Source organism: Dermacentor variabilis, chromosome 10, assembly GCF_050947875.1.
Source record: "Dermacentor variabilis isolate Ectoservices chromosome 10, ASM5094787v1, whole genome shotgun sequence".
Classification (NCBI taxonomy): domain Eukaryota; kingdom Metazoa; phylum Arthropoda; class Arachnida; order Ixodida; family Ixodidae; genus Dermacentor; species Dermacentor variabilis.
Genome location: NC_134577.1, coordinates 5,202,724 through 5,230,040, shown reverse-complemented (window position 1 = coordinate 5,230,040; position 27,317 = coordinate 5,202,724). Strand labels below are relative to the sequence as shown.

General features: G+C 48.4%; 2 protein-coding genes across 3 annotated transcripts in view; one reads left to right on the top strand and one right to left on the bottom strand.

The window, feature by feature from the left end:
- The first annotated feature begins 620 nt into the window (after nucleotides 1-620).
- LOC142559760 (regulatory factor X 4-like) lies at nucleotides 621-26,483 on the top strand. Of its 2 annotated transcripts, XM_075671382.1 has the most exons (7): nucleotides 621-818; nucleotides 874-997; nucleotides 1,061-1,188; nucleotides 1,241-1,609; nucleotides 10,071-10,174; nucleotides 10,246-10,735; nucleotides 26,055-26,483. In XM_075671382.1, exons 1-7 carry the CDS (start codon nucleotides 742-744, stop codon nucleotides 26,095-26,097), a joined length of 1,335 nt encoding a protein of 444 aa, XP_075527497.1. In that variant the 5' UTR covers nucleotides 621-741; the 3' UTR covers nucleotides 26,098-26,483. The 2 variants fall into 2 exon arrangements, with proteins under 2 accessions (XP_075527497.1, XP_075527498.1); XM_075671383.1 differs by lacking the exon at nucleotides 621-818 and having other exon boundaries at nucleotides 922-1,188; nucleotides 1,227-1,609.
- Nucleotides 26,401-27,317, bottom strand: part of alpha-PheRS (phenylalanine--tRNA ligase alpha subunit) — a 98,758-nt gene continuing 97,841 nt past the window's right edge. The window contains exon 6 of the mRNA XM_075671381.1: nucleotides 26,401-26,690. Coding sequence (XP_075527496.1) covers nucleotides 26,585-26,690 — 106 coding nt within the window. The 3' untranslated portion in view covers nucleotides 26,401-26,584. The remainder of the gene's footprint in view (nucleotides 26,691-27,317) is intronic.

Sequence of the window (27,317 nt, the reverse complement as noted above, 5' to 3'; positions counted from 1 at the left end):
TTCGTGTTTAACGTTTGCCTTTACGCCTTCCTGTCAGCACTTACGTGACAATATACAGCGTTACTTATATGTATGAATTAAGCATCTCCTGCAGATATTACATTTCTGGCGTTAACAATGTTGCTTGAATGAGGCGGACACTACTTGCAATGAGAGTAGCTACATAAGGGCTTGTTGCATGGCTCTTCTACTTTGTTGCAGCGCAGGCAGAACGACCGGACAAGGCACGTTAGACAACACCAACCGCTTTGTGTTATCTATGTGCATTGTCCAGTCGTTGTCTATGTTACAACAAGGTAGAAAACTACTTGAGATACAAATTGCAGAGTCGTGGTCGACAATTACTAAATCTACATACGAGGAAACGCTCTCCGTTGTTTAAGTTAGAACGAGTCACGTCACAACTAGGCAGACGCGGAACTCTAACTCACTGGACACTGATTGTGCGATGATTAAAAAAAAAAAAAAACACTCGATCGTTCAGCCCACTGATTGGTAGCAGCTGCATCAAGTGCCCTTGAGGGGCCAGAGCCGCTTGCTCTCAACAGCAAAACCGACCGGCAACGCATGCAAAGTACGGCTCAGCTGCACCGCCACAATCCCTGCTTTCAATAGGCGATTCAAATATTCCAGTTATGACGTAGGCGGGGCGACGCCGGCGGAAGGCGGGACGGAGCCTCCTTCGGTGGGCGTGGCCTCGGGCTGCGCGCGCGGGCTGCGGTGTCGGGCTCGCACACGAGCATGCAGGACGACTCTCGGCCGGTCAAGAGCGAGTGGGGCTGGCTGCGGCCCCACTCGACGCCCGCCACGCTGCTCTGGTAGGGACACCGCGGAGCCTCCGGGCCCTCCGCTGACGCAGCTCCGCTGTCGCAGGCTGCAGCAGAACTATGAGGTGGCCGAGGGCGTGTGCATCCCCAGGAACACGCTGTACCTGCACTACGTCGACTTCTGCGCGCGCAATGCCATGCAGCCCGTGAACGCCGCCAGCTTCGGAAAGGCACGTTGCATGTCGTGCCCCCAAATCGCTAACAGCGACTGATGATGATGGTGGCTCACGCAGATCATCCGGCAGCAGTTCCCGCAGCTGAGCACGCGGCGCCTGGGCACCCGCGGCCAGTCGCGCTACCACTACTACGGCATCGCGGTGCGCGTCGGATCGCTCTACTTCGAGCCTCCGTACGCCAAGGGGTGAGTGGGCAAGCCGCCGTCGCCGCAGCGCTCAGCAGCCGCGTACGCGCAGGGCCGGCCACCGGCGTCCGCAGCCGCAGCAGGGCCCGCCGCCGGCTTCCCGGCTCGTGCTGCCGGAGTTCCCGCGAGTGCGCGAGCTGCTTCTGCCGGTCGGCGCCGACGCCGAGCAGCTGGCGGGCTTCGTGGCCATGTACCGGGGCCACTGCCAGCGGCTGCTCGACGAATGCACGCAGCCGCACGAGCCCCCGCTAGCGGGCGTGCTGCAGTGCGTGGCACACTTCTGGCGCCGCGTTCCCGCGCATCTGGCGTCCCTGCTGGCCTCGAACGCCCTGGCCAACCTGGTGGGGGTCTGCGATGGCCTCCTGTATGGCGCCGTGGCCGATGCGTTGCTGCCCACGTACGCACCGCCTCCGCACGACAGGTGAGGATGCACGGGCCCTGTGGTGCGTCGACCGCTTGTGTGGTCGCACACTGCTCATGTCCACGGCGGTGATGGCAGCTTGCGGGAAATTGTTGTTCGAAGAGTGAACGCGCAGGCGTTGTCGCGCAGTGTTGGTGACGTACAGGTTCAAGTCAGCACGTACAGGTCAACAGCACCACATAAGTAGGCCCGCTATCGCACACTCCACGCACCTTGTAGCGGTACATGCCCTTTTTGACAATAGCGGATGGCGGTTTCGCGTCGTTTTGTTCAATTATCAGATGCCTGTGTTGTGATTTCGACCGTTTTATCGACGACACCGCCGCATGAATGGATGCTATGAGCGTCCCCTTTAAAACGGGGCGGTAGGCTGCGCCACCAAGCTCTTCTTCTTATTTTGCCTAATGTCTATACTATCCTTCTTTTTTTTTTTTTTTTACACATACAAGGGATTCCCAGCATCAAACTTTCTGAACCACGATCGAGAACTTTGTTTTTGTGCGCCTCCGTTGTTCATGGTCTCCCTACTTTTCTGCCACCAAACCTCCAATCGCCTTTTACTAATCTCTACTGCGATAATGTTTACTTTACCCCTGCTATCCCTGAACCTAAGGGCTTCAGGGAGGCTGTAGCGGAGCCTAAACCACCGGCCGGGTAGATAACTTCACATTTGAATAAAGCATGTTTCATCGTTTCCCTATCTTTGCCGCAGCAACCGCATGGTTCTTTCTCCCTGGTGTTGTACCTCGCTTTGTAACTACGCGTTCTGTACATCCACGCCGTGGAGATGGTTGGCCATCAAAGCTGTGGTTTCACCTGATCCGAGACTAATGTGACAGTCTTGAACTGAGTCCTGCTGAGCCTGAGCACGATGCCGTTGTGCATATTGACGTTGCTGTTCCCGTCGCCGCTCATCGTGTTCACGCTGCTCTTCGGGAGTCTTAACCATGCGTGGCATTTCCATAGCGCTATCACAACACAAATGAAATCAGTGGCTAGCCGGGTTCTTCTTTTATATGTGAAAGTGTAGTGACGTCACTCCCGGCTTCGTATGCTACAGTTACCGCTTACCGGCAACTGCAGCTTATGCGACCGTATAATCTTTACCAGGAAACGCTTGCAGCGAAAGTTATGCCCGAAGGCGAGCTTTCTGGATTTTTCTTTCCACCGCTCGGCCGGCGCCGCCGCGGATGGATGATCATGATCAGCCTGGTTGCGCCCACTGCAGGGCAAAGGCCTCTCCCATACTTCTCCAACAACACCGGTCATGTACTAATTGTGGCCATGCCGTGCCTGCAAACTTCTTAATCTCATCCGCCCACCTAACTTTCTGCCGCCCCCTGCTACGCTTCCCTTCCCTTGGGATGCATATATACAGCCTATATATACATATGATATGATATACATGATATATACAGCCTTCGCATTTCGCGTGCGATGCTCTACCAATTGAGCTACCGCGGCGCCGTTTTCCCATCCACTTTCTTGGGTATTTATGTGTCCTAGTAGAACCCTGGGAGTGTTATCCAGTGCCACCACTCACAGACCTTGGCGGCGGAGGCTGTGGGTTCGGTTCCCACCTGCGGCAAGTTGTTTTTTCATCCACTTTAATTTCCATTAATTTATCGTTTCTTTATTTCATTTATTAAGCACAAGTAATTTCCCCTATGTTGTCCTTGGAGTCAGTGTTTGTTGGCTTCTTATGATATGACTAATAATAATCGGGCCCCTCGGTTAACCTAAAGTCCCTCAATCATTGAAAATTATTGTCATTGAGCGCGTTAAGTTAGCGTGCTCCGAACTCCAAAGGAGTGCGCTCGAGTGCGACGCCTTCGGAGCTTAACTTGCCGGCCATTTTCGCCGACTGTTTTCGGGTGCACGAACGCGTCTGGCGAATCTTATGTTGCTTCCGCATCCGCTATCGCACTTCGCGCGCTTTTCGAAAATGGCACCGCCGACCGTACTCCTGCATTTCTTGTTCGACGATGAAGAGGAAGAAGAACTTGACGCGCGGCGACGGAGGCAGCAGCAGCGGCTTACGTATGCGATGCAAGCTCAACGCGCTCCAACACGTTCCCGATCTCGCCTGAGAGCAGCTTTAGACGCCCGGCGGCGCGGCGGCGGCAGGAACGATTGGTCAAGGAGAACGGACTTGCATCAGTGGAAAGAGTAGGAACGACGTCATTTTTCCGGAAGCCGTAACAGGCGCGCGCTCTCGCGCGCCGTTTCCAGGGTGGGGCGCGTAGAGCGCACTCCGTAATCACGCACCGTAAGTCGCTTTTTAGCCGTTAAGTTTAAAAGAGCGCACTCTGCTGGCTAGAACGCGCCCGAGCGCCTTAACTTAACGCGCCCATTGTAGCCGACCCGCCTTTGAGGGGGAGGGTTTACGCACTCACTTCCGCACAGGTTGCACGACCACACCAAGGTGAGAGGGTTCTCGCAGACACGGTGCTGCCACGAGTAGGCACCTCTTTATCCCAGAGTCGACGCCGCGGACAGTGCCGCCGTGTCTGTCCACTGATTGACGACTTCTAAGAAACGTGAGACGGCGCCACAAAACTTATTTCAGCAATTACTCCGCTCCAATCATACCGTGAAGGCGACGGCGTACACACTAACAATACTTGCTCCGCCAACTGCTTCTCGATATCTCGGCGCCATTCCGTTGGGGACGCGGTGCATCGTCCTCCTTACAAAACGAGTCACCGCCGCAGCCATGGTGGCGCCGATGTGCTGGGGACTGACGTATTGCCGTCCTTTCAAAGCGAGTCGTCGCAGCAGACATGGTGGCGCCTTTCCAACGGTCGCTTCCCCGAAGATCGCCAGCCCCCGCCGGTCGAACGTAACAGCGTGCGTAAAAGGGGTTCAGACGCACCATGTGGACCACTTCAGATCGTGCGCGGCGCCGCTGTGAATGCTAAATGACGTCTGGCACGACCTCATAGTCCAGTTCGCCAACACGTCGGAAGATCTTGCAGGGTCCGAAATAGCGTCGCAATAGTTTCTCACTGAGTCCTCGTCGACGTATTGGGGTCCAAACCCAAACACGGTCGCCAGGCTGGTACTGGACGTAGCGTCGTCGGAGGTTGTAGTGTCGGCTGTCGGCACGCTACTGGTTCTCGATCCCTAGGCAGGCGAGCTGTCGGGCTTCTTCGGCGCGCTGGAGATAGGTGGCGACGTCAAGACTCTCTTCGTCGGTGACGTGCGGCATCATGGCGTCGAGAATCGTCGTTGGGTTCCTGCCGTAAACCAGCTTGAACGGGGTGATCTGTGTTGTTTCTTGCACCGCCGTGTTGTAAGCAAAGGTTACGTACGGCAAGACCGCGTCCCACGTCTTGTGCTCGACGTCGACGTACATTGCTAGCATGTCGGCGAGGGTCTTGTTCAGGCGCTCCGTGATACCATTCGTCTGCGGGTGGTAGGCAGTTGTCCTCCTGTGGCTTGTCTGGCTGTATTGCAAAGCGGCTTGAGTGAGCTCTGCTGTAAAGGCCGTTCCTCTGTCGATGATGAGGATTTCTGGGGCATCATGTCGCACCAAGAGGTTCTCAACGAAAAATTTCGCCACTTCCGCTGCGCTGCCTTTCGGCAGGTCTTTAGTTTCAGCCAAGCTGGTGAGGTAGTCTGTCGCCACGACGATCCACTTATTTCCGGATGTTGACGTCGGAAACTGTCTCAACAAGTCCATGCCGATCTGCTGAAATGGTCGGCAAGGAGGTTCGATCGGCTGTAGTAATCCTGCTGGCCTTGTCGGTGGTGTCTTGCGTCGCTGACAGTCTCGGCATGTCTTGACGTAACGGGCGACGTCGGCGGTCAGACGCGGCCAGTAATAACTTTCCCGTGTCCTCGACAGCGTCCGGGAGAATCCAAGGTGCCCAGCGGTCGGATCGTCATGTAGGGCGTGCAGTACTTCTGGACGCAGTGCTGACGGAAAAACAAGAAGGTAGTTGGCGCGGACTGGCGAGAAGTTCTTCACGAGCAGGTTGTTTTGTAGCGTGAACGAAGACAATCCGCGCTTAAATGCCCTATATAGGGACAACGTCGGTGTTCCCTTCAAAATACTCGACGAGGACTTTTAGCTCCGGGTCTGCTCGTTGTTGTTTAGTGAAATCTTCCGCGCTTATTATTCCAAAGAAGGCGTCGTCGTCCTCGTCGGCGGCGGGGGATCGATGGGGGCGCGTGATAGGCAGTCGGCGTCATAGTGTTTTCGTCCGGACTTGTAGATTACCGTGACGTCATATTCTTGCAGTATGAGGCTCCACTGCACCGGCCGTCCTGAAGTGTCCTTTAAGTTAGCTAGCCAACACAACGCGTGATGGTCGCTGACGACTTTGAATGGCCTGCCATATAGGTATGGGCGGAATTTTGCTGTACAGCCCAAATGATGGCGAGGCATTCCTTTCCGCCGTAGAATAATTGGCTTCCGCTTTTGACAGCGACCGGCTAGCATATCACCCGTTCAAGTTCGTCTTTCCTCTGGACTAGGACGGCACCGAGGCCTAGGATACTGGCGTCAGTGTGGATTTCGGTATCGGCGTCCTCGTCGAAGTGTGCAAGTACGGGCGGCGACTGCATGCGTCGTTTGAGTTCCTGAAATGCGTCGGCCTGCGGCGTTTCCCACTTGAACTCGACATCGCATTTGGTCAGATGTGTTAGTGGTTCCGCGATGCGTGAAAAGTCCTTGACGAAACGCCTATAGTAGGCACACATGCCAAGGAATCTACGCATTGTCTTCTTGTCGTTGGGCTGCAGGAACATTGCGATGGCAGCTGTCTTCTGCGGGTCGGGGCGACTCCAGATTTGCTGATGACGTGGCCTAGGTACAGGAGCTCATCGTAGGCGAAGCGGCACTTTTCCGGCTTTAGAGTGAGCCCTGATGAGTTGATGGCCTCTAATACTGTCGCAAGCCGCCTAAGGTGATCGCCAAAATTTCCGGCGAAGACGACGACGTTATCCAAGTAAACAAGACACGTCTGCCACTTCAATCCTGCTAACACCGTGTCCATGACACTCTGAAAGGTTGCAGGCGCCAAACACAGTCCGAATGGCATGACCTTGAACTCGTACATAGAGGCCACCTGGCGTGATGAAGGTAGTCTTTTCGCGATCTCTCTCGTCGACTTATATTTGCCAGTAGCCAGACTTGAGGTTCATCGATGAGAAATATTTAGCGTTGCAGAGCCGATCCAATGCGTCGTCTATCCGTGGAAGGGGGTCATGATCTTCTTAAGTCGACGATAATCGACGCAGAAACGTAATGTTTCGTCCTTTTTCTTCACCAAGACTACAGGAGATGCCCACGGGCTTTTCGACGGCTGGATGATGTCGCGCAGCATTTCGTTGACTTGCTGCCTAATATATATATATATATATATATATATATATATATATATATATATATATATATATATATATATATATATATATATATATATATATATATAGCGTCACGTTCTCGCGTCGAAACTCGGTAAGGGCTCTGGCGGAGTGGTCGAGCGCACTCTTCAGTTATTAAGCGATGCTCTGCGACTGGTGTTTGTCGAATCCTCGATGACGTCGAAAAACACTCTTTGTATCGTCGGAGAAGACTTCTGAGGTGTTGCTGCTTACTCATGGGGAGACTTGGATTTATGTCAAAGTCTGGTTCGGGAAGTATGGTCGTCAGGGTAGATGCGGCAGAATCCGAGAGGAAAAACTACTGCGGGTTTCCACAATTTCCTCGATGTACGCGATTGTCGTGCCTTTGTTGACGTGCTTGAACTCCTGGCTGAAGTTTGTCAGCAACAACTTCGTTTTTCCTCCGTGCAACTCCTTTTCCTCCAGCGATCCCTCTTGCGACACAAATTTCACGGTCAAGTAGTAGCCGTTGGTCACCCTCGATGACGCCTTCTACGTCAGCAGGTGTTTCGGTGCCGACGGAAATAATAATGATGGAGCGCGGTGGGATGCTCACTTGATCTTCGAGCACACTCAAGGCGTGGTGACTACGAGAGCTCTCCGGCGGTAACGCTTTATCTTCCGACAGCGTAATCGATTTCGACTTCAGGTCGATGAGTGCGCCGGGTTGTTTCAGGAAGTCCATGCCGAGAATGACGTCTCGTGAACACTGTAGGAGGATAACGAAAGTGGCAGGGTAAGTCCGGTCACGAACGGTAATTCTTGCCGTGCAAATTCCAGTCGGCGTAATGAGGTGTCCCCCAGTGGTCCGAATTTGAGGGCCTTCCCATGCAGTCTTAACTTTATTTAACTGGGCGGCGATGTGTCCACTAAGGCGGTGACTGCGTGGCCGTCGAGAAGCACGTCAAGGTCGGTGGTTCTTTGTCTTGCGTTACAGTTGGGTCTTGGCGTCGGATCACGGCTGCGTCACGTTGACCTGTGGCTGGTACTTGGCGTCGACAGGTCGTCTTTCGTCGGCGTATTCTTTGCTTCCAGACTTCGTCTGGACGGCGGCGTGTCGTTGTTATGTCGTCGAGATCGCCTTTTCGGCGTCTTCGTCGGCGGCGGAGCATCTTCGTCAGTTCGACGAACAGCAACCCCACCTCCATCGGTTGCTGCCTTTAGTTTCCCGGATATGGGCTGACAGACCGGCCCCGGGCTGGGCCAATGTATGGACGGCGCAGCGGCGACAGGTAGCGACCTGGTGACGGCGAACGGGGACGGTCGTCGAGGGCTCCACTGTGGCAGCGAGATAGTCGGCGATGTCACGTGGGCGCTCGCCTTGCTGTGGGCGCGGTGCGTTGATGGCGCAGTCCCATCTCGCGGTAAGGGCATCGGCGGTAGCTGTGCCCGGCTTCTCCGCAGTGATAGCAAAGCGGACGATGGTCGGGGCGCGCCAAACGTCTGTCTTCCTTGGAATGCTGCGTGGGGCGACAGGTTGGCGTGCTGGCGGCGGGGGTGGTGGTGGACAACGGAACGGTGTCGTCACTGGACCCTGCCGTGGACGCGGAGGGCGAGCGTGACGGCGGGCTACAGCGGCGTATGTAATCGCTTGCGGCTGAGGCTGCGGTGATTCAGGGGCTACTCCGAGTTGTTGTTGGAGCTCCTCACTCACAACGTCGGCAATCGAAGCCACTTGAGGCTGTGATGAAGGGAACAGCTTCTGTAGCTCCTCCCGCACGACCGCTCGGATAGTCTTGCGCAGGTCGTCGGTGGCGAGTGACTGAACTCCGGCGTAGTTTGTCGGGTTCGTGCGGCGGTTGAATTGCCGGTTCCGCATTTCCAGTGTCTTCTCGATACTGGTGGCCTCGCGAAGAAACTCGTCGACGGTCTTCGGTGGGCTTCATCGAAGTATCTACAATGAAATTATAACAGCTCTGGTAGCGCCCATACAACAATAGTAGCTTGTATACTGTCAAATGCTCATATTCTGCGGCCTAAAGCTCATGGCACGGTGCGAAAACACGCACGCGGCGAAAGCGAAACAGTGCGCGGACAAACATGGAGACGCGCAGTCGGTCGCTGCGAATCTGTGCGATCGCTGCATTGAGGCTTCATTATATTACGCTCCATTTAGTTATACAAACACTATAAGAGCATATTTCACATAGTTTGCTCTCAGCGTTTACCTACCTTTCACGCAAGAAGCCGGTTCGGGAGACTCCGTCGCGGCGACCGCGCGCAGTGGCGTTCACTGCACGTATTCGGTAGAGATAGCGTCTGTAAACGTTTCTGTGCTTTCAGTTTGCCCAAGATTAAAACTTCTCCCAAGCCCAAACTTCTCTCGTTTCGAAAGTACTCACAGAAATGTCCGGGAGAGCTCGCGCGTGCTGTTTTCAGTGAGCGCTGACAGCAAAACCTATGAGGAGCGCGCCGCGTGATCCCTCATACTCAGCCAGCGAGGCGCTTCCGATGGATGGCGATTCCGTAACTCCTCGCCGCCACATTCGGACCCACCCGACCGCTCGCGTCAGCTCTCGCTCGCGCTTGTATGGTTCTCTTGGTTTGTCTCGTTCGCACTTGTTTCGGCTGTCATGGTTTGCGATTGTTTTGTAATCTGATTGTAAGTGCGACGCGAATTGTGTAGTACTTTCTGGAAGCCAAGCGGAACCAGCAGTTACACTGGAACCTTCGACGAATCATGTATAAAAGCCGACACGCTTGATCTGCAGATCAGATTTTCGACGATTGCCGACTCTGGTACATGTCTTTCTCAAAACTTTTGCCTCAATATACAGCGAAATGAAAACACATATAGAGCTGCCCTCAAATTTCACATTAGAAAATATCGTAATCGTCAGTGAACTACGGTGAATTGTTTTCTAGGCGAATTATGCCCCCGCTTTTCTGCACAGGGTGTGTCTGTTTCTAGCCTTCTGTGGCTCAGTCCCGCAGATCACTAAGATGTACATCCCAAGTCCGCCAGTATAGCGTCCGCATAACATTCACGAGTGACGTCCTCACACTGCTACTGCTTCAGCGTCAGGCAGTGCGGCACTGCGGATATGAGTCGGGCTTCTTGGTGCAGCAACGCGTGCCGGGCCGCACGGCTGCTGTCGGAGCAGCTAGAGCCGTGGCTGGATGCGGCGCTGGCGGGATTCCCGGCGCCGCTGAGGGCCATCAAGCTGCACAGTGAGTATTGGGCGCGAGCCGGGGGCTCGAGCGGCACATATGTGTATACGTTGCACCATTGCCGGCGGCAGTGTGCCGCCGGCTGTCGCAGGCGCTGCGCCGCCGCCTCTCGCTGGCCAAGCTGTGGCCCGCGTGGCGCGCCGCGGTTCCCTCGCACGACTGGGCCCTGCTGGACCTCACCGCCGTGAGCGCCGAGGCCGTGGCGCGCAGTCCCCGTCCGGGCACGCCGTCGGCCCGCTTCGTATACGCGCGTGCGCACGAGCTATGCGCGCTGCTGGGTTCCGACGAGCAAGCGCTGTCCGGCTGGCTCGAGGCCCTGGTGGAGCGCAGCGTGGCCAGCGCCGCCAGCGCCACGTGCGCTGCCGCGGGTCCCCTGGCGCGCCACTTCCTCGCCGTGTGGTGCGCGGCGGGCGCCGAGGCCGAGCGCCAGATGCCCGCGCTGCGACCGCTGCGCACCCTGCTCGACGAGTGGGCACGAGCCCTGCTCGAGCGGTTGCTCGGGGACGCCCTGCTGCGACAGCTGCTCGACAACGTCGCCAGCGATGCGCCGCCCGAGGCTTGGTAATTCTTGCGCATGTCTTGCGCGTGTACGTCTCCCTAACCTAGCTGTGACGCCCTCTTTCCCTCTCCTTGGTTTTTCTAACTTGTGCGCATTACGACTTGCCCTCTCGACTATACGAATTTCGTGCTGTTACGAAATTCGTACGAATGAATAAATGAATGAAAGACTTTATTCCCCATAAAACGAATTGTATGGTGGGGTTCTGGGTAAAAAGTTGTGTGCAGGCTACTTGACCAACTCATTACCCATGAAAGGCAACAGGAGGAAGCAGGCGCTCACATGTGATTACACGAGGGTAGGTGTAGACTTACAAAAATGTATGTATACAATCAGGAAGTAATACATTTTAATAATTACAAAAACAAGTAGTCTGTGTGCAGAACGAAAATATTAAATTCTATGAGCATGATAGATTAGTTTAAAAGAATCTTGAAGAAATAAAGTAAAGGAAAAACAACATGAACATAGCACCATGTTCAGTACAGCACATACTCAGAAAAAGAAAAGAAATAGGTCGTATACAGCATAGCATATGCAAAATGCAATAAACAACTACAAAAATTAGTCTGACTGGAAGTGGTTTTACAAACTCAATAAGGCCAGAACACGTATGTCTTGTAAGGCGAAGTTGTTTAGTAAAGTCGGAAGTGTATGCCGAAGCATTTGCTGGCCATAATTCGTTCTTGAATGTGGAATATTCCATTATTCAGGTGCCCTTGTGTCATAGGCTGCAACATGTTTATGTAGACGAGCTATATTTCGGATACAGTTAACCGCGTGCTTGAGTTCCTTGCGATAAGTCAGTGCCAAACAGTGCTGAAAGAGATTTTGAATTCCAGGTAGATTAAGTGTTGCGAACAGTGGCTGACTAGGAGCATCGTAAGGCTTATTGCATATCAAGCGTATTATTTATTTCTGCAAGATAGAGAGACAGTGTATATTAGTCTTGGAGGCCATGCCCCATACTAGACAGCAGTAATTTAAATGACTTAAGAATAAAGCATTGTAATTTAGTACTTTTATTTTGCTTGGAAGATATTTAAGACAGTACACTGCACCTGGGCAGTGGTGGCATAGAGGCAGAGCATCAGCCTCGCGTGCAAGAGGACCTGGGTTCGCATCCCGGTGCCGTGCAATTTTCCACCGGATTAAAAAAAAAAGAACAGAAAATCCGCATATTGATAAAATTGCATAAACAGGCCTGGAGTGCGGCCTGATCCCGGTGACCAGAACTGGTAACGCACTCCCTCACCAGAGCAGGATTGGCCACCCTGGTGCAGTACTTGGCCACAACCTCCTATATGAATACAACAATCAAACCCCGGCCCTCAGTCCCCAGCAGCTGCGAAGCAACTGACCACGGCGGCGGTCAGACCTGTGACACAGCAGAGGGTGCTAAGAATCCCTGGATCCGGACAGGCCGCCGTTGGAATATTAACCTGGCAACGTTTAACACTAAAACGTTATCTAGTGAAGCGAGTCTAGCAGTGCTATTGAAAGAATTAGAGGGCAGTAAATGGGATATAATAGGGCTCAGTGAAGTTAGGAGGACAAATGAAGCATATACATTGCTCAAAAGCGGGCACATCCTGTGCTACTGTGGCTTAGCGGAGAAACGAGGACTAGGAGTTGGATTCCTGATTAATAAGAATATAGGTGGTAACATACAGGAATTCTATAGCATTAACGGGAGGGTGGCAGGTCTTGTTGTGAAACTTAGTAGGAGGTACAGATTGAAGGTCGTACAGGTCTACATCCAGTCATGATGACCAGGAAGTCGAAAGCTTCTATGAAGACGTGGAATCGGCGATGGGTAAAGTCAAAACAAAATACGCTATACTGATGGGCGACTTCAATGCCAAGGTAGGCAAGAAGCAGGCTGGAGATAAGTCAGTGGGGGAATATGGCATAGGCACTAGAAATAGCAGGGGAGAGTTATTAGTAGACTTTGCAGAACAGAATAATATGCGGATAATGAATACCTTCTTACGTAAGCGGGATACCTGAAAGTGGACGTGGAGGAGCCCGAATGACGAGACTAGAAATGAAATAGACTTCATACTCTGCGCTAACCCTGGCATCATACAAGATGTGGATGTGCTTGGCAAGGTGCGCTACAGTGACGATAGGATGGTAAGAACTTGAATTAGCCTAGACTTGAGGAGGGAACGGAAGAAACTGGTACATAAGAAGCCGATCAATGAGCTAGCGGTAAGAGGGAAAATAGAGGATTTCCGGATCAAGCTACAGAACAGGTATTCGACTTTAACTTAGGAAGAGGACCTTAGTGTTGAAACAATTAACGCCAATCTTTCGGGCATCATTAAGAAGTGTGCAATAAAAGTCAGTGGTAACTGCGTTAGACAGGGTACCAGTAAGCTATCGCAGGAGACAAAAGATCTCATCAAGAAATGCCAATGTATGAAAGCCTGTAACCCTACAGCTAGGATAGAACTGGCAGAACTTTCCAAGTTAATCAGCAAGCATAAGACAGCTGACATAAGGAAGTATAATATGGATAGAATTGAACATGCTCTCAGGAACGGAGGAAGCCTAAAAGCAGTGAAGAAGAAACTAGGAATTGGCAAGAATCAGATGCATGCGTTAAGAGACAAATCTGGCAATATCATTACTAATATGGATGAGATAGTTCAAGTGGCAGAGGAGTTCTATAGAGATTTATACAGTACCAGTGGCACCCATGACGATAATGGAAGAGAGAATAGTCTAGACGAATTTTAAATCCCACAAGTAACGCCTGAAGAAGTAAAGAAAGCCTTGGGAGCTATGCGAATGGCGAAGGCAGCTGGGGAGGATCAGGTAACAGCAGATTTGCTGAAGGATGGCGGGCAGATTGTTCTAGAAAAACTGGCCACCCTGCCTCATGACCTTGAGCGTACCGGAATCTTGGAGGAATGCTAACATAAACTTAACCCATAAGAAAAGGGACACCAAAGACTTGAAAAATTATAGACAGATCAGCTTACTGTCCGTCGCCTACAAAGTATTTACTAAGGTAATCGCAAATAGAATCAGGAAAACCTTAGACTTCTGTCAACCAAAGGACCAGGCAGGATTCAGTAAAGGCTACTCAACAATAGACCATATCCACACTATCAATCAGGTGATAGAGAAATGTGCGGAATATAACCAACCGTTATATATAGCTTTCATTGATTACGAGAAAGCGTTTGATTCAGTCGAAACCTCAGCAGTCATGGACGCATTACGCAATCAGGGTGTAGACGAGCTGTACGTAAAAATACTGAAAGATATCTATAGCAGCTCCACAGCCACCGTAGTCCTTCATAAAGAAAGCAACAAAATCCCAATAAAGAAAGGAATCAGGCAGGGAGATACCATCTCTCCAATGCTATTCACAGCGTGTTTACAGGAGGTATTCAGAGACCTGGATTGGGAAGAATTGGGGATAAGAGTTAATGGAGAATACCTTAGTAACTTGTGATTTGCTGATGATATTGCCTTGCTTAGTAACTCAAGGGACCAATTGCAATGCATGCTCACTGATCTGGAAAGGCAAAGAAGGGTGGGTCTAAAAATTAACCTGCAGAAAACTAATGTAATGTTTAACAGTCTCGGAAGAGAACAGCAGTTTACAATAGGTAGCGAAGCACTAGAAGTGGTAAGGGAATACATCTACTTAGGGCAGGTAGTGACTGCGGATCCGGATCACGAGACTGAAATAATCAGAAGAATAAGAATGGGCTGGGGTGCGTTTGGCAGGCATTCTCAGATCATGAACAGCAGGTTGCCATTATCCCTCAAGAGAAAAGTGTGTAATATTTGTATCTTACCAGTATTCACCTACGGGGCAGAAACCTGGAGGCTTACGAAAAGGGGTCTACTTAAATTGAGGACGATGCAACGAGCTATGGAAAGAAGAATGATGGGTGTAACGTTAAGGGATAAGAAAAGAGCAGATTGGGTGAGAGAACAAACGCGAGTTAGTGACATCCTACTTGAAATCAAGAAAAAGAAATGGGCATGGGCAGGACATGTGATGAGGAGGGAAGATAACCGATGGTCTTTAAGGGTTACGGATTGGATTACAAGGGAAGGAAAGTGCAGCAGGGGCCGGCAGGAAGTTAGGTGGGCGGATGAGATTAAGAAGTTTGCAGAGACGACATGGCCACAATTAGTACATGACCGGGGTAGTTGGAGAAGTATGGGAGAGACCTTTGCCCTGCAGTGGGCCTAACCAGGCTGATGATGATGATGACTGCACCTACAACTTGGGACAGTTTTCCCGCCAGGAAGTCGTAATGGGTGTTCCACGTCATATGCTCATCGAAGAAGACACCTAGTGTTTTTATTCTTTTTCAAATTTCAATGTTGAAGCCCCCTATAAGTAAATCTGTTTCTGGTGTAATTTTCTTATTTTTAGCTTGAAACAACACTGCTTTAGTTTTGTTAGCATCAATTCCAAGGCTGTTTTCAACATACCATTCGTAGACTTTCCTTAGAACAAGGTTTGCTGTCTTTATGAGGCTATGTGCATTCTTTGATTTAAATGGTAGTAGAGTTGTGCCGTCAGCATAGATAACGTATTTTGTGTTAGGATCGACATTATCTAAGTCATTTACATAGAAATTAAACAGAAGGGGTCCCAAGATGCTTCCTTGCAGAATGCCAACCTTGACTGACCTGACATGTGATAGAGCGTCAAGTTGCACTTGCTGTTTTCTGTTTCAAGTGCAATGCGATTAGGTCGAAAGCTATGCCCTGTATACCACAATAGCTTAATTTTTGCAACAGTAGAGCATGATTTATAATGTCAAATACCTTACCGTAATCTATAAATATTGCTAGGATTAAAAAACGTTCTTCAGATTATTCAGAATGAATTCTTTTTGTGCAAGAAGGGCAATTTCAAAGCAAAAATGTTTTTGGAAAGCATACTGGCAACTAGAAATCAATCTCTTTTTTTTTTCAGTAGATACTGTTACACGAAAGGCAATAATTTTCTCTAATCTTTTCGAAAAGATGGGCAATGCTTGAAATTGGTCTCTAATTACCCATTTGTGTCTTATCTCCTTTTTTAAATATTGCAAGCACTTTGGCAATCTGCGTTTTACATGGGAACACACCAGAAGAAGGACAGAGCTTTTAGATATACATTATTACAGGAGCTATAATATCAATACTATAACTCACAGAAAATGGCGACTGCTTCAGACACAGTAGTAGGGCTCAAAAATATTGAGTCCGAACACCTTGACAGGCGTTGACAGGCACTCATGTTCACAGGAGGGTTGTCAATTTGAGTAAAACGTTCGTTGAATGCTTCCACCAGACACTCACCTCATATTTCTTTTCTGTCACGTAAGATGCATTCTATTGTACAATCTTTCGCTGAGTGGTTGAGTAGTGAACTCAATTTGTTCCATATTTTTTTGCTCATTTATACAAGATTGAAAATAACTCTCATTGTAACATGTTTTCGCTTTGTTTAACTGAGAATTTAGCTCATTACGGAATTTCTAAAAATTATCGAAGTCAGCTCTGTCGCATGATTAAATTTCTCATACAATTTATTTTTCTGTTGAATATGAGTATACAGTTCATTTGTTATCCATGGTTTTTGAATTTTTGCTGACCATTTCTTTCATATGTGGCAAGGAAAATTTTTATGACGCGAAGCACAACACTTGTCAATAGACATCGTCCCACTTTATGACGTAGTTCTGCCGGATAATCCTCAAGCCAAATAGGTGTAATCAGCTGAGTGGTATCTGTGCATGAATCAGTTTTTTTATCGCCGCAATTAAAAGTTAGAAAAATTGGCATGTGGTCACTAATGCTGCATGACAAAACACCTGCCTTTATGGTGCATGGGGTGAAACTGGTTATGAAAAAATCGAAGCACATTTCCGTTGTGCATGTAACCCTTGTGGGTGTGATGATAGCATTGAAGCACCCAAGAGATTGCGACAGAATAACAAGGTTGCTCTTAGCTTTACATTGTGCCAGAAAATTTATATTGTAATCACTTCCCCATACATTATTATATTCATATTCAGAGCTGTACAAAAGAAATTTTTCTAAGAACGAGAACAAGCGTTCAGCATTACCAGTTGCCGGGCGGTAGAAAGTAGAAAATGCAGCCCACCCACAAAGAACAGAAAGTACTTCATAATCTTTAGTTGTAACATAGAAGCAAGCTAACACCTCCACCTCGGGAAATTTTTTTTTTATTAGGTAAAGCACTACTAATTAGGGAGGTTTCAAAGAAGTGAATTCGGCTCATACCACGTTTCTGAGAGCATAATGGTGTCAAAATGGAAGGACAGACTCCCATAAATATGTCAAGGTCATCAAATTTGTGTTTTGCTGATTGGCAATTAAGGTGGAAGCATCGCACATATTTTTTGTGTGCAGGACAAACAAAGTTTAAAAACTGCTTGGGATCAATCCATTCGGTGCTTGCCATGAGTGGGAAGACTGTGTGTGTTCACTACTCAGCAGAATTATTTCACCAACCAATGTATTTCGCTCAAGGTCAGTGACAGATGCCAACACTTGCACACGTTCACGCTTGCATTTTGCATACTAAAACCTTCTCGTTGCGATGTCATGCAAAGCGATAGTGATTTTCTTAAGCCCATGCTTTGGTTGCACGAAGGAGGACTCTATTTTGCGCTGCCTTGTTTTCTGTCATATACAGATCGGAGTGGACAGTAGGTAGGATCTTTCTTTTTCACCATTGTTCCTTGATTTCCAGACACGTAAAGCAGATGATAATTTCAGGAATCTTATCAGTTTTAGATGGCAGTTTGTGAATAGCTGAAACGACACTTTCAGACAGTGGTGAAAGCTCAAGTTTGGAAGCAATCTTGTTTATTTCCGTCATGATTGATTAATATTTTTGCCACTTCAAGCCGTGAATTTCTATGTTGAGCTTACGAGCGTGAAAATCGAGGTCATTAATGGCAGTCGATAGCTTTTGTATCTCAGTGTTTGCTTTGGCCTCTTCAAGCTTTGTCACCCTAGAGTTGATGTTCTTTATTTGAGTATTATGATTTGTTACCTCCTTAAAGGGACACTAAAGTGAAAAATTATTTCTTCTGCATCAGTAAATTACTTTTCTGCAACACCAAAAACACCACTCTTACAATGATAAGATGTTTGGTAAGCCAGAAAAAGCGCAAGAACGAAATACGGGTGGCGACGCCTACTTAAGTTCCCGCACCTGGCGGCTGTGACGTCATGGATTTTTATGGCATCTTCTAGGGCCTACTAATTATATATAGTGGTACAGACTGACTACATTGCGTTCTAAAGGAACCAAATATTAAACATGGCAAGTTTCTGGAACCTTTACTCAGCCAACGCTGCCCAAATGCGAAAACATACTTTGGAATCCCTGGCGTCACGCTTACGTACAAGCGCTGAGGTTTCGGCGCGAAATTCAAATACTGATACTTGGACCTTCATTTTCTCATCTAATAATCAAACTATCTTTTTGAAATGTTTGCCTGCAGGGTTCTGAAACAATGCTTCATTAGTCTAAACTGATTTATTGTTTCGCTTTAGTGTCCCTTTAATGATCTCATCATGTTTTGCTGACATGAGGTTAAGCAAAGATTCCATATCGCTGACTGTTTTCTTTAGGGGAAGCAATTAATTGGGCCTACAATTAATATACAGTAGCAAAACTGCATCACGCTCTTCACTTTCTTGCCCAATAGAAACAACACTTTTCATCCTGCGACAGTACGCACATTTCCAATTCCTTTTGTAATCCTCACTCTTAGATTTAAACGTGGATTTTGCAATTCCAGAACAAGAACCAAGGTGGTATGGCTGGGAGCATCTGGAACACTGCATAAAGCTACCATCTGCTTGTACTTCAGTTGAGCATCTCGTACAATTGACATACAATTGAAAGAGCCATATCGAAATATATTTCGTACATATCTACAGATTTACAATCCGTTAAGGCAGGTAATGCAAAACATTAATAGAGAACAGTGGCAGCAGCAGCAACGTAGTAAAAAAAGAAAATGGCTAGCAATAGCTAACTAAAAGATTGGTTGAAGGCTTAGCTTGGTTAAGCCTGGAAGATTGCGAAAGCAATACCCTTGGCTGCGCCTTGGTTTGGCTGATGGTGTGGACATGGTTGCCCTTTGTTAAACTTATGGCTATACATCATCCGACATAGCGCAAGGCAGCGCACCGACCACTGCGAGGAGCTGAGCTGTAGCCCCATTTATCCTCCTAGCGTGACGTCACACCCTCTCTCGGTAGCGCCGCAGCAGTGGCGCGCAAGGCTTCGCCTCCACCATCGATGCCGCGAGCTGGGGCCCCGTCTCTCGGTCTGGCGTGACGTCACACAGTCACGTGACGCGCAGCTGTGTAAGGAGGCGCCACGACCACCGATGGGCCGAAAGTGCGAGCAGTATTGCTTTCGCAATAAAATGCACGCACCAAACTTCAAGATTTGCGATGCACAAGTTATATGATATCTTCACCATGCCACCACTGCTGCCAAATCAACTGGGGCTGTGAGGTCCAGTTGCTTTTATAGTTCCGTCGCTGGTGGATGGCTTGCGAACAGGAGGCCAGGTAGAGATATCAGAGACGCACAGTGATACAGGAAGCCTGCAGATAATGCCACTTGACGTTGTGCACAGAGCCATGTTCCAAGCCACGATTGTGCGTAACAGTCACAGCCTGGTTAGAATCAGCAATTGCAAGATTTGCGATGCACAAGTTATACGATGTGTTTGCAACGCCACTGCTGCTGCCAAAGATAACCCAAGAACTGAAATTTGTGCACGGTAGCTGTACAGCAGACATGTGCTGATGCAAATTTACTGCAGGCTGAAAAGCTTTCACACAATCAACAACTTTTGTTGAGGGCATGGAAAGAGCCACAAAATTATCCGAAAGCAGAGCGGTATATAACTTCAGGGGCTCTCATATCGCTACCAGCACGAAAAGCTTGAGCAGCCAAAGTGTTTTGCCAGATTGTTAAATTGCACCTTTGGAATGCCAGAAACGGCAATCTCGCCATAAGTGGAATTGCGTAAACGAAAGGTGGGCTCGAACGTTCCATGCATTGTGATGTCATGAGGTTTAGACAGCGTTTGCTTGCAACAAAGTACGTTTTGATGTTAAACAAGCATTACATTTTATTAGTGCCATGCGAATATTGGCATTTCCGAACAGTAGTTTCGAATATCATACTAATCAATATTATTTTCAAAAAAGATCTATTAATCTTTTCAATGTGTCATGATCGCTACGTTCAGCTTCACTGCAATACAGTTGTTATGCGGTGAAACATATGTCGCACAGTGAAGCATATTAAGAGTGGAACGGGGCGCTGTAATGGGGCCAAGTTTGTGTTCCTTACGCACAGCGCCATCTGCGGTCACAGTACAAACACCGAGATGTCTAACAAGTGTAACCAATATGTCTAATCAGAATAAAAAACATTGGTACGGCTGTTTACGCTTCCTCTGATTATCGCAATAGTGTAATTTTTAATTTGTGCTGTATTTAGTGGAAGTGCTGGGTTTCTCTTCGAATATCCTGGCACTCCGCAGTCGGATGCTACAACCAGCTATTGAAATGGATGATACGGGACCGTCCCAGGCTGCTGCTCCCATGCCCCCTGCCATCGTCTCCTCTGGCATCATCCGGCAGCGCGATCCTGCTATATTTAGCGGCACAGACGACCACGACGTGGAAGACTGGCTCGCCGAATATGACCGTGTAAGCGTCTATAAGTGGGACAACCACTCCAAGCTCACTAATTTGCTCTTTTACTTGACTGACACAACAAACATATGGTACCACAATCATGAATCCTATCTTACCACCTGGTCAGCTTTCATGACAGCTTTGGCAGAGGTCTTCAGCCATCCCGCCATTAGCTGGTTTCGTGCTGAGCAGCGCTTGCGTCGTAGAGCTCAATGCCAGGACGAGACATTCACCAGTTACATTGAAGATGTGCTCTCGCTCTCCAAGCGTGTCAACTCATCTATGGACGAAGCTGACAAGATCAAGCACTCATGAAAGGCATCAATGACCATGCCTTCCAGATGCTCATTGCGAAGAGTCCCCGGACGATTGCCGAGGTCACATAGCTTTGTCAGCAGTACGACGAGCTGTGCAAGCAGCGTGCCTCAACATGTGCTGCTCACCAGGACACCGCGGATCTATCTCCCTTGAATTTCGATTGCGACGCTGCCGACATCCCTGCTTTAATGCCGGAGATAAAGCAGTTAATCCACCAGGAAGACGCACGCCAACTCTCTGGCGAATAGCACACCCGAGCCGTTGACAACCTTGGCTCCTTCGTTTTGTCATGTCATTCAGACGCAAGTTGCCATGGTGCTGCCACCTGCCCCTCCTCCGCAACCTGCTGCTGGACTGCTAACTTACGCTGACGTTGTCGCTCGGCCTTTAACTCCTCTGGCTCCTGACACCTATCAGGCCGCCGCAACCTTCCATGTGCTGCCGGCACCTTCACGTCCGATTCTTGTCACTTACTTGGCCGCCGACACCCCTGTCGTCAACCCATGGGGAACACCTGATATTCGGCCAATATGCTATTTCTGTCATTTTCCGGGCCACGTCACATGATTCTGCCACCGTTGCAGCCACTGTTTACCTGAAAGCAGGGGGGCGCCTCAAGCTACAGGCCTGCTTGACTTCCACGTCATGAACCATCTAATCTTCCCCCGTACTCGTCCGGACTCCAAACGGGGGTGTTCATCTAGCAGCACTAGTTCTAGGTTTGTAGCGATCAGCTGAAACAAGTCGGTGCTATAGCGAAACGTGAGCCACATGCTCATGCGCATGCGGCTCATGTGAGTCGCATGCGCAAGGCCAAACGTGAGCATGCGAAACGTGAGTCGCATGCTCACAAAGGCCAAGACCAAGTATTCTGTCATTAAAAAAGAGTGCCTGGTCATTGTGTGGGCTGTTGCAAAGTTCTGACCCTACCTCTATGGCTGTCCTTTCTATGTCATCAGGGACCATCATGATCTGTGCTGCTTGTCGTCCCTAAAGGATCCTTCTGGCCAACTTGGCCACTGGGAACTTCAGGCGCAAGAATACGACATACAAGTGGTGTACAGATCTAGCTGGAAGCACGCTGATGCAGGTGCCCTTTCTGGTGTCCGCTACCACCTGATACTTTCTCAGCACTTAACTTCGATTCTATGCCGTCAGAGCTGTGTATAAGGATTCATGGATTGTTAGTATTAATGACATCCTGTCCACCCCAATCCGTTGCCTCGCCTTCCTGCGCGATCCGCCATCGAGCCGCTCATTCCGCTCGCAGCCGCTTGTCAAGCCGCTGTGCACGAAAACCTGCTCTGCCGGCGGAACTATATGCCTGATGGTCGAAAGTGGCTTCTGGGAATACCGCATGGTCACATACGTTCCGACATCTCTGCTGCTTTTCATGCCGACCCGCAGACTGTTCATGCTGGCGTGTTGAAGACATATACGAGGTTGCATGAGCGTTTTTACTGGTGTGGAATGTACACCTTTGTCTGCAAGTACACTCTTGGCTGCACCACTTGCCAGGGACGCAAGGCGCCTCCTCAGTGTTCGACCGGCACACTTCAACCTCTACCTCGCCCATAATGCCCTTTCGACCATGTCGGCATCAACCTTTACAGCTCACCAGCGTTGACCAGCTCAACCGCTATGCTGAGACAGCAGCCCTTCCTGTCGCTGTAGCACATGAAGTTGCATCTTCATTGTACACAATTTCATGCTTCAACATGGTGCACCTTGTCAAGTTCTCAGTGACAGAGGCCGTGTGTTTCTGTTAGAAGTCGTTGAAGCCTTCCTTACCGAGTGTCACATAACGCACCACATGTCAACGGCATATCACCCATAAACTGCAACGGGTTAACTGAGCATTTCAACTGCACTCTTGGCAAAATGCTCACAACGTGCGTCGCGTCCAGCCATTCCAGCTGGTACATGGTTCTTCCTTTTGTAACATAAGCTTATAACACTACAAGGCAAGCAACTACTGGCTTCTCACCATTCTTTCTGTTTATGGAAGAGAACTGTAGCCAATGTCCGTCACTTCATTGTCCCCTTCGTAGGGGTCATTGCCTCCTGCTTGAACCAAAGCGGCTGTCCAACAGGTGCACCACTACTGCCACTCGACAAACCTGCTTTTACTCTTGAATAAAGCCAGTCAACTCTCCGTTCTCAACCTGTCAAAATGTGTATTACTTGCCTCCGCTAAACCAAACTCCCAACAGAACCATTGTGCACATTGGACACTGTACTACTACACCAAACCGGCACCTTCAATTGTCGGCCCATTTCAAAACTCGCCAAGTACGCAGAAGAGTGCCGGCAACTTTTGAAAACGGAAGATGAAGCTCACTAACAGAATAGACATGACAATGGCTCAACCACTACAACATTCCGTACTGGCTCCTTTATTTGTATTCCACCCCACGTTCCGGATTTTTCGTCGAAGCTTCTGCCTCAATATCATGGGCCCTTGCATCGCCTACCATACGTTTCCAGTGAACTATGTCATTAAGCCTTTCACGCCGTCTGACGACCTCCGCCGTTGCGGTCGTGCCACCATACACATCAGTTGTCTTGAACCCTACTACGATCCCGTCATCGTATCATGACAAGTCGCCAGGATGGCTCGTTGTATCTCGTGGGGCCATTGTAATGAAGGGGAGAGCTCGAGCATCGCTCCTGCTACTTGTCTGCTGAAGAGGACTGACGCCTTTGCATTTTTTGAGCAAGTTAATAGGTTGAGAAAGGCTGGGTACCTGCTCACTGTGATGCTGGCGTCGTGCGCTAGACTAATGAAAGAACTTAAAAACGATAAAAGACAATGCACAAAGAATCAAAGGCAGAAGGATGTAGCTTCCAAGGTTTCAGTGATTCCGTATGTGCACGGCCTTTCACACAGACTTAAAAAGGTGGCTGGTAGTTATGCAGTAAAAGTGGTATTTTCGGCAAAAAACAAAATAGGTAGTGTGTGTTCTAAGGTTAAAAAGAAGTTCGAAAGTAAGGATGGTGTAAAGAAAGAATGTAGTGCTAAACATCCGCGCAAGAACCAATTTGTTGATTGCGAGAAGAACGTTGTGTATCAGATTCCTATGACGTGTGGTCATGTATACGTAGGGCAGACTGCGAGATGCATTAACACGAGGTTAAGGGAGCACTTGTCCAGTCTGAAAGGTCGCCCTAGTACGCATTTGGCAATGCATTGCCAAGAACATGATTGCTCCCCTTGTCTTACTAGCACAGACATTTTGTATAGGCATAGGAATCAAACCGCTAGGGAAATCGTGGAAGCACACTGGATTGAAAAACAAAAAGAAAAATGCATCAGCCATCCTTCTGTTTCATTGTTAGATAAAGAAAATTCGCTTCTATCATCACATCTTTAACGCATTGTAAGTCGTTGTTTTATGCACCTTGCTGTTTTTAGTTTCACCGGGTGGCTTTTGTCCACGTCTTTTTATCACAAGTGTTATATGTAATATTGACATGCTCTTTTGACTTGATCGCGCAGATCTGCGGGTATAATATGTGCTATAGGCGTGCTTTGTTGACTAGATCGCGCAGATCTGTGGGTATTTAAGCAGGTAGTTCTTCAAAAATAAAACCAGTTGTTAGAAAGCGCTCGTCCTTGTGTTGCCCCTATTCTTTCTCCCTGTTTGTTTGCGCACAAAAAGGTTTTAAGCCAAATTACAGTAGCTCCACTTGCGTGATTTATGCTGGTTTGTGCCGCGGTTGATTTTTGGCCCTCTGTAGGGATCGCTGGAACTTGAAGAGTGTGCGGGGCCTGGTGTAGCCTCCAATATCGCTTCATTCACACAGAACGATCTCATAGGCCACATCAACAGTATCCGGTAGGATTAATGTCGCATCCTGTGTAATGCAGCGTGGACGCCAGGTGTGGCAGTTTGAGAAAATCACTAAATTTATTATTTTCCATCGATTTATTTCCATGAATGGTGCTGTGTTTGCAATTTCTAGTGCCCCAACTTTCATTTGAGTTAAAAATCTTGGCAGCAATATTTTTGTTCAATATACTTTAAAATAATTTCAAATATATTAACTATAGGAATAGGATTTTCAATTCATGCTGTAATTTCCATAATTCTTGAAAATGGCAATATATAGAACAGACTGACGACTGGGCAGAACGTGTTGTTAGATGTTGATGGAAATTCAATCACCATGATTTATAGTGATAGAATCCAGCACACTATTCGCACTTTAAGTAGGAATTATAATTTTAAATTGGTAAAGAAGGCTTCATGATGATGATGATTTATTGGCATCCCCTTTGAAACTGAGCGGTGACAAGTAGCCACCAAGCCTGCCTAATTTAATCAGGTATGCTATACATCTTTTTCATCCTAGCATTTTTTATACATCTCCCTCATCTTTTCTTTTTTCCCTAAAAACTTTTGTACCTACCTTGTATAAGTGCCTATGCTGATACATGATCCGGGCGTATTAATCCCTAGAGATAGATTACCTTGACAAGTTTCTTTAGGGATTTGCTGATATTGCCATTTCATGCCAAGTACGCCTTTACTGCGTCATTTTCGGTTGTTGTCACATGCATCATCGCTTATTTATGTGTGCTTTCAATAAAGTTGTCTGCTGATAGTCAGTGTTTGTCCATATATCTTTCTTGTGTAGTTCTTGCCATTTCACGCTGTCAATAGTTTCAAAATAGATTTTAGTTAATAGCACATTTTCAGGCAGTCATTTACATACAGGAGGAAGAGAAGTGGGCCTAAAACTGAACCTTGCGGAACACCGGAGGTAATGGCTGCTCCGAAATATACGTCACTAACTTGCACAAAGGAATCTTGCAATGCTCTTGTAAATATTGAAACAATTTTACATATGTCATAAACTGCAATATCTCTTTTTTCGTGCGGAGCAAGAACAGGTGCAGCACACTGGTGATGTCTGTCCCCCCTTTTCCGAAATTTTTTGTACCAGGGGTGCCTAAAGTAAAACGACGTGAGACAACACATGTCAGCCCTCCCGCCCACCTTTTTTCTGGAAAACAATTCCTGGCTACACAACTTGTTGAGAGCTCGATTTTGTAAACTTTGCACTTGTTCTTTGAAATTTCCCTATTTCTGACAATATTTAGAAAAAATTCAAGGTCCCAAATCAAACGTCTGCTCCATGCAGTTGCTAGATGGAATGAGTTTTGTTTATTTAAGCGAGCCCTTTTTTTGAAAAGTGCCCTTGCAGTGCAACCTGTAGGCAGGTGTTCCTTGGTTCAGTATGTGTTGTCCTGTGCATATATTGCAGCTGCATCGATGGCCTGCTGCTTGAACCTGCAGTTCACACATGACCCATGGTCACACTCACCTCCTGCCAGTGTTTTCCAATATCCTCAAGTGCTTGCCCTGTGTGTGGCAGTGTATGCAGGGGCACTACCTGACCATAAAGAACTTTGCTACGACACGAGCAGCTGCGGTGCCTGCCACTGCAGAAACACCAGTGTTGCAATCCAAAACCGTCATCAAGCTTGATGTGTGCATTGTGGATGTGCACAGCAAGCATGGCCACCCAAGCACTTTTCTGTGCACGATTACCACGATGTGCGACAAAGTGGTCTGCTTAGTGAGTAAGCACCAAAGGGAATGCGCAGAAGCATGGAAAATATCAACCTGTTTTATGCAATTCCATCAAAACTCCTTGGTGCTAAATAAAATGTGAAATCTTCATGAAGCCTTGTGAAGCGAGGTTCCTGCGAGTTACTGCACTGAATGTGCTGTCCAGAACTGTCACTGGCTGGAAAGAGCTGGCTCAGTGTGACACCCTGAGACCTGTTCTGCTCAGTGCACGAATCTGCAGAGTGGGCTGCGATGCACCATGTCCAGGTCAACTCGAGGCCCAACCAGGTCCCGGATGTTGTTCAGTCCACACTTGATCATGGTTGGCCTGCACGTACAAGTGGCTGCTTTTCCACACAATACTACCACCTACAAGTGGCACCATTTGGCCCAAGAGCCAATTGGTGACACGAGTTGTTCCAAATGCTAGTTAGCGAGCTGCTGGCAGCAAATTCAAGAGGGCACAAGAACTCAAAAAGTCAGTTTTATATATGCAGCCACAAAAGTAACTACTTCCCCAAATTCAGACAGTTCCTCAATAATTTTTTTTTATTTGTTGCAAATCCCACTGATATTGGGGAATACAAATTTCTGAGTTGCCAATACACAGCTACACATAAATTGAGTTTAGGATAGCAAACAGATACCGTATATACTCGTGCAATGGGCGCACCCATGTAAGAGCCACACCCAGAATTTAGTGAAAAAAATCGCCAAAATATACATTTAATAATTACTCATGTATAAGCTGTGCCCTTGATTTTTGTGAAGGTTGGCAGTGTTATCTGTTGTCTGGTGCATGAATTCTAAAGCTTTCCTTTTTTTTTTTTCAATCAGTGGCAAAACAAGGCAGCCGTGCCGAGTTTTTGGCACCTCCAGGTAGCAAAAGCACAGCCTCTGAGATTTAGCGGCTGCCTTTGAGATGCTGTTGTTGGGCTGTGGGGCATCACAATTT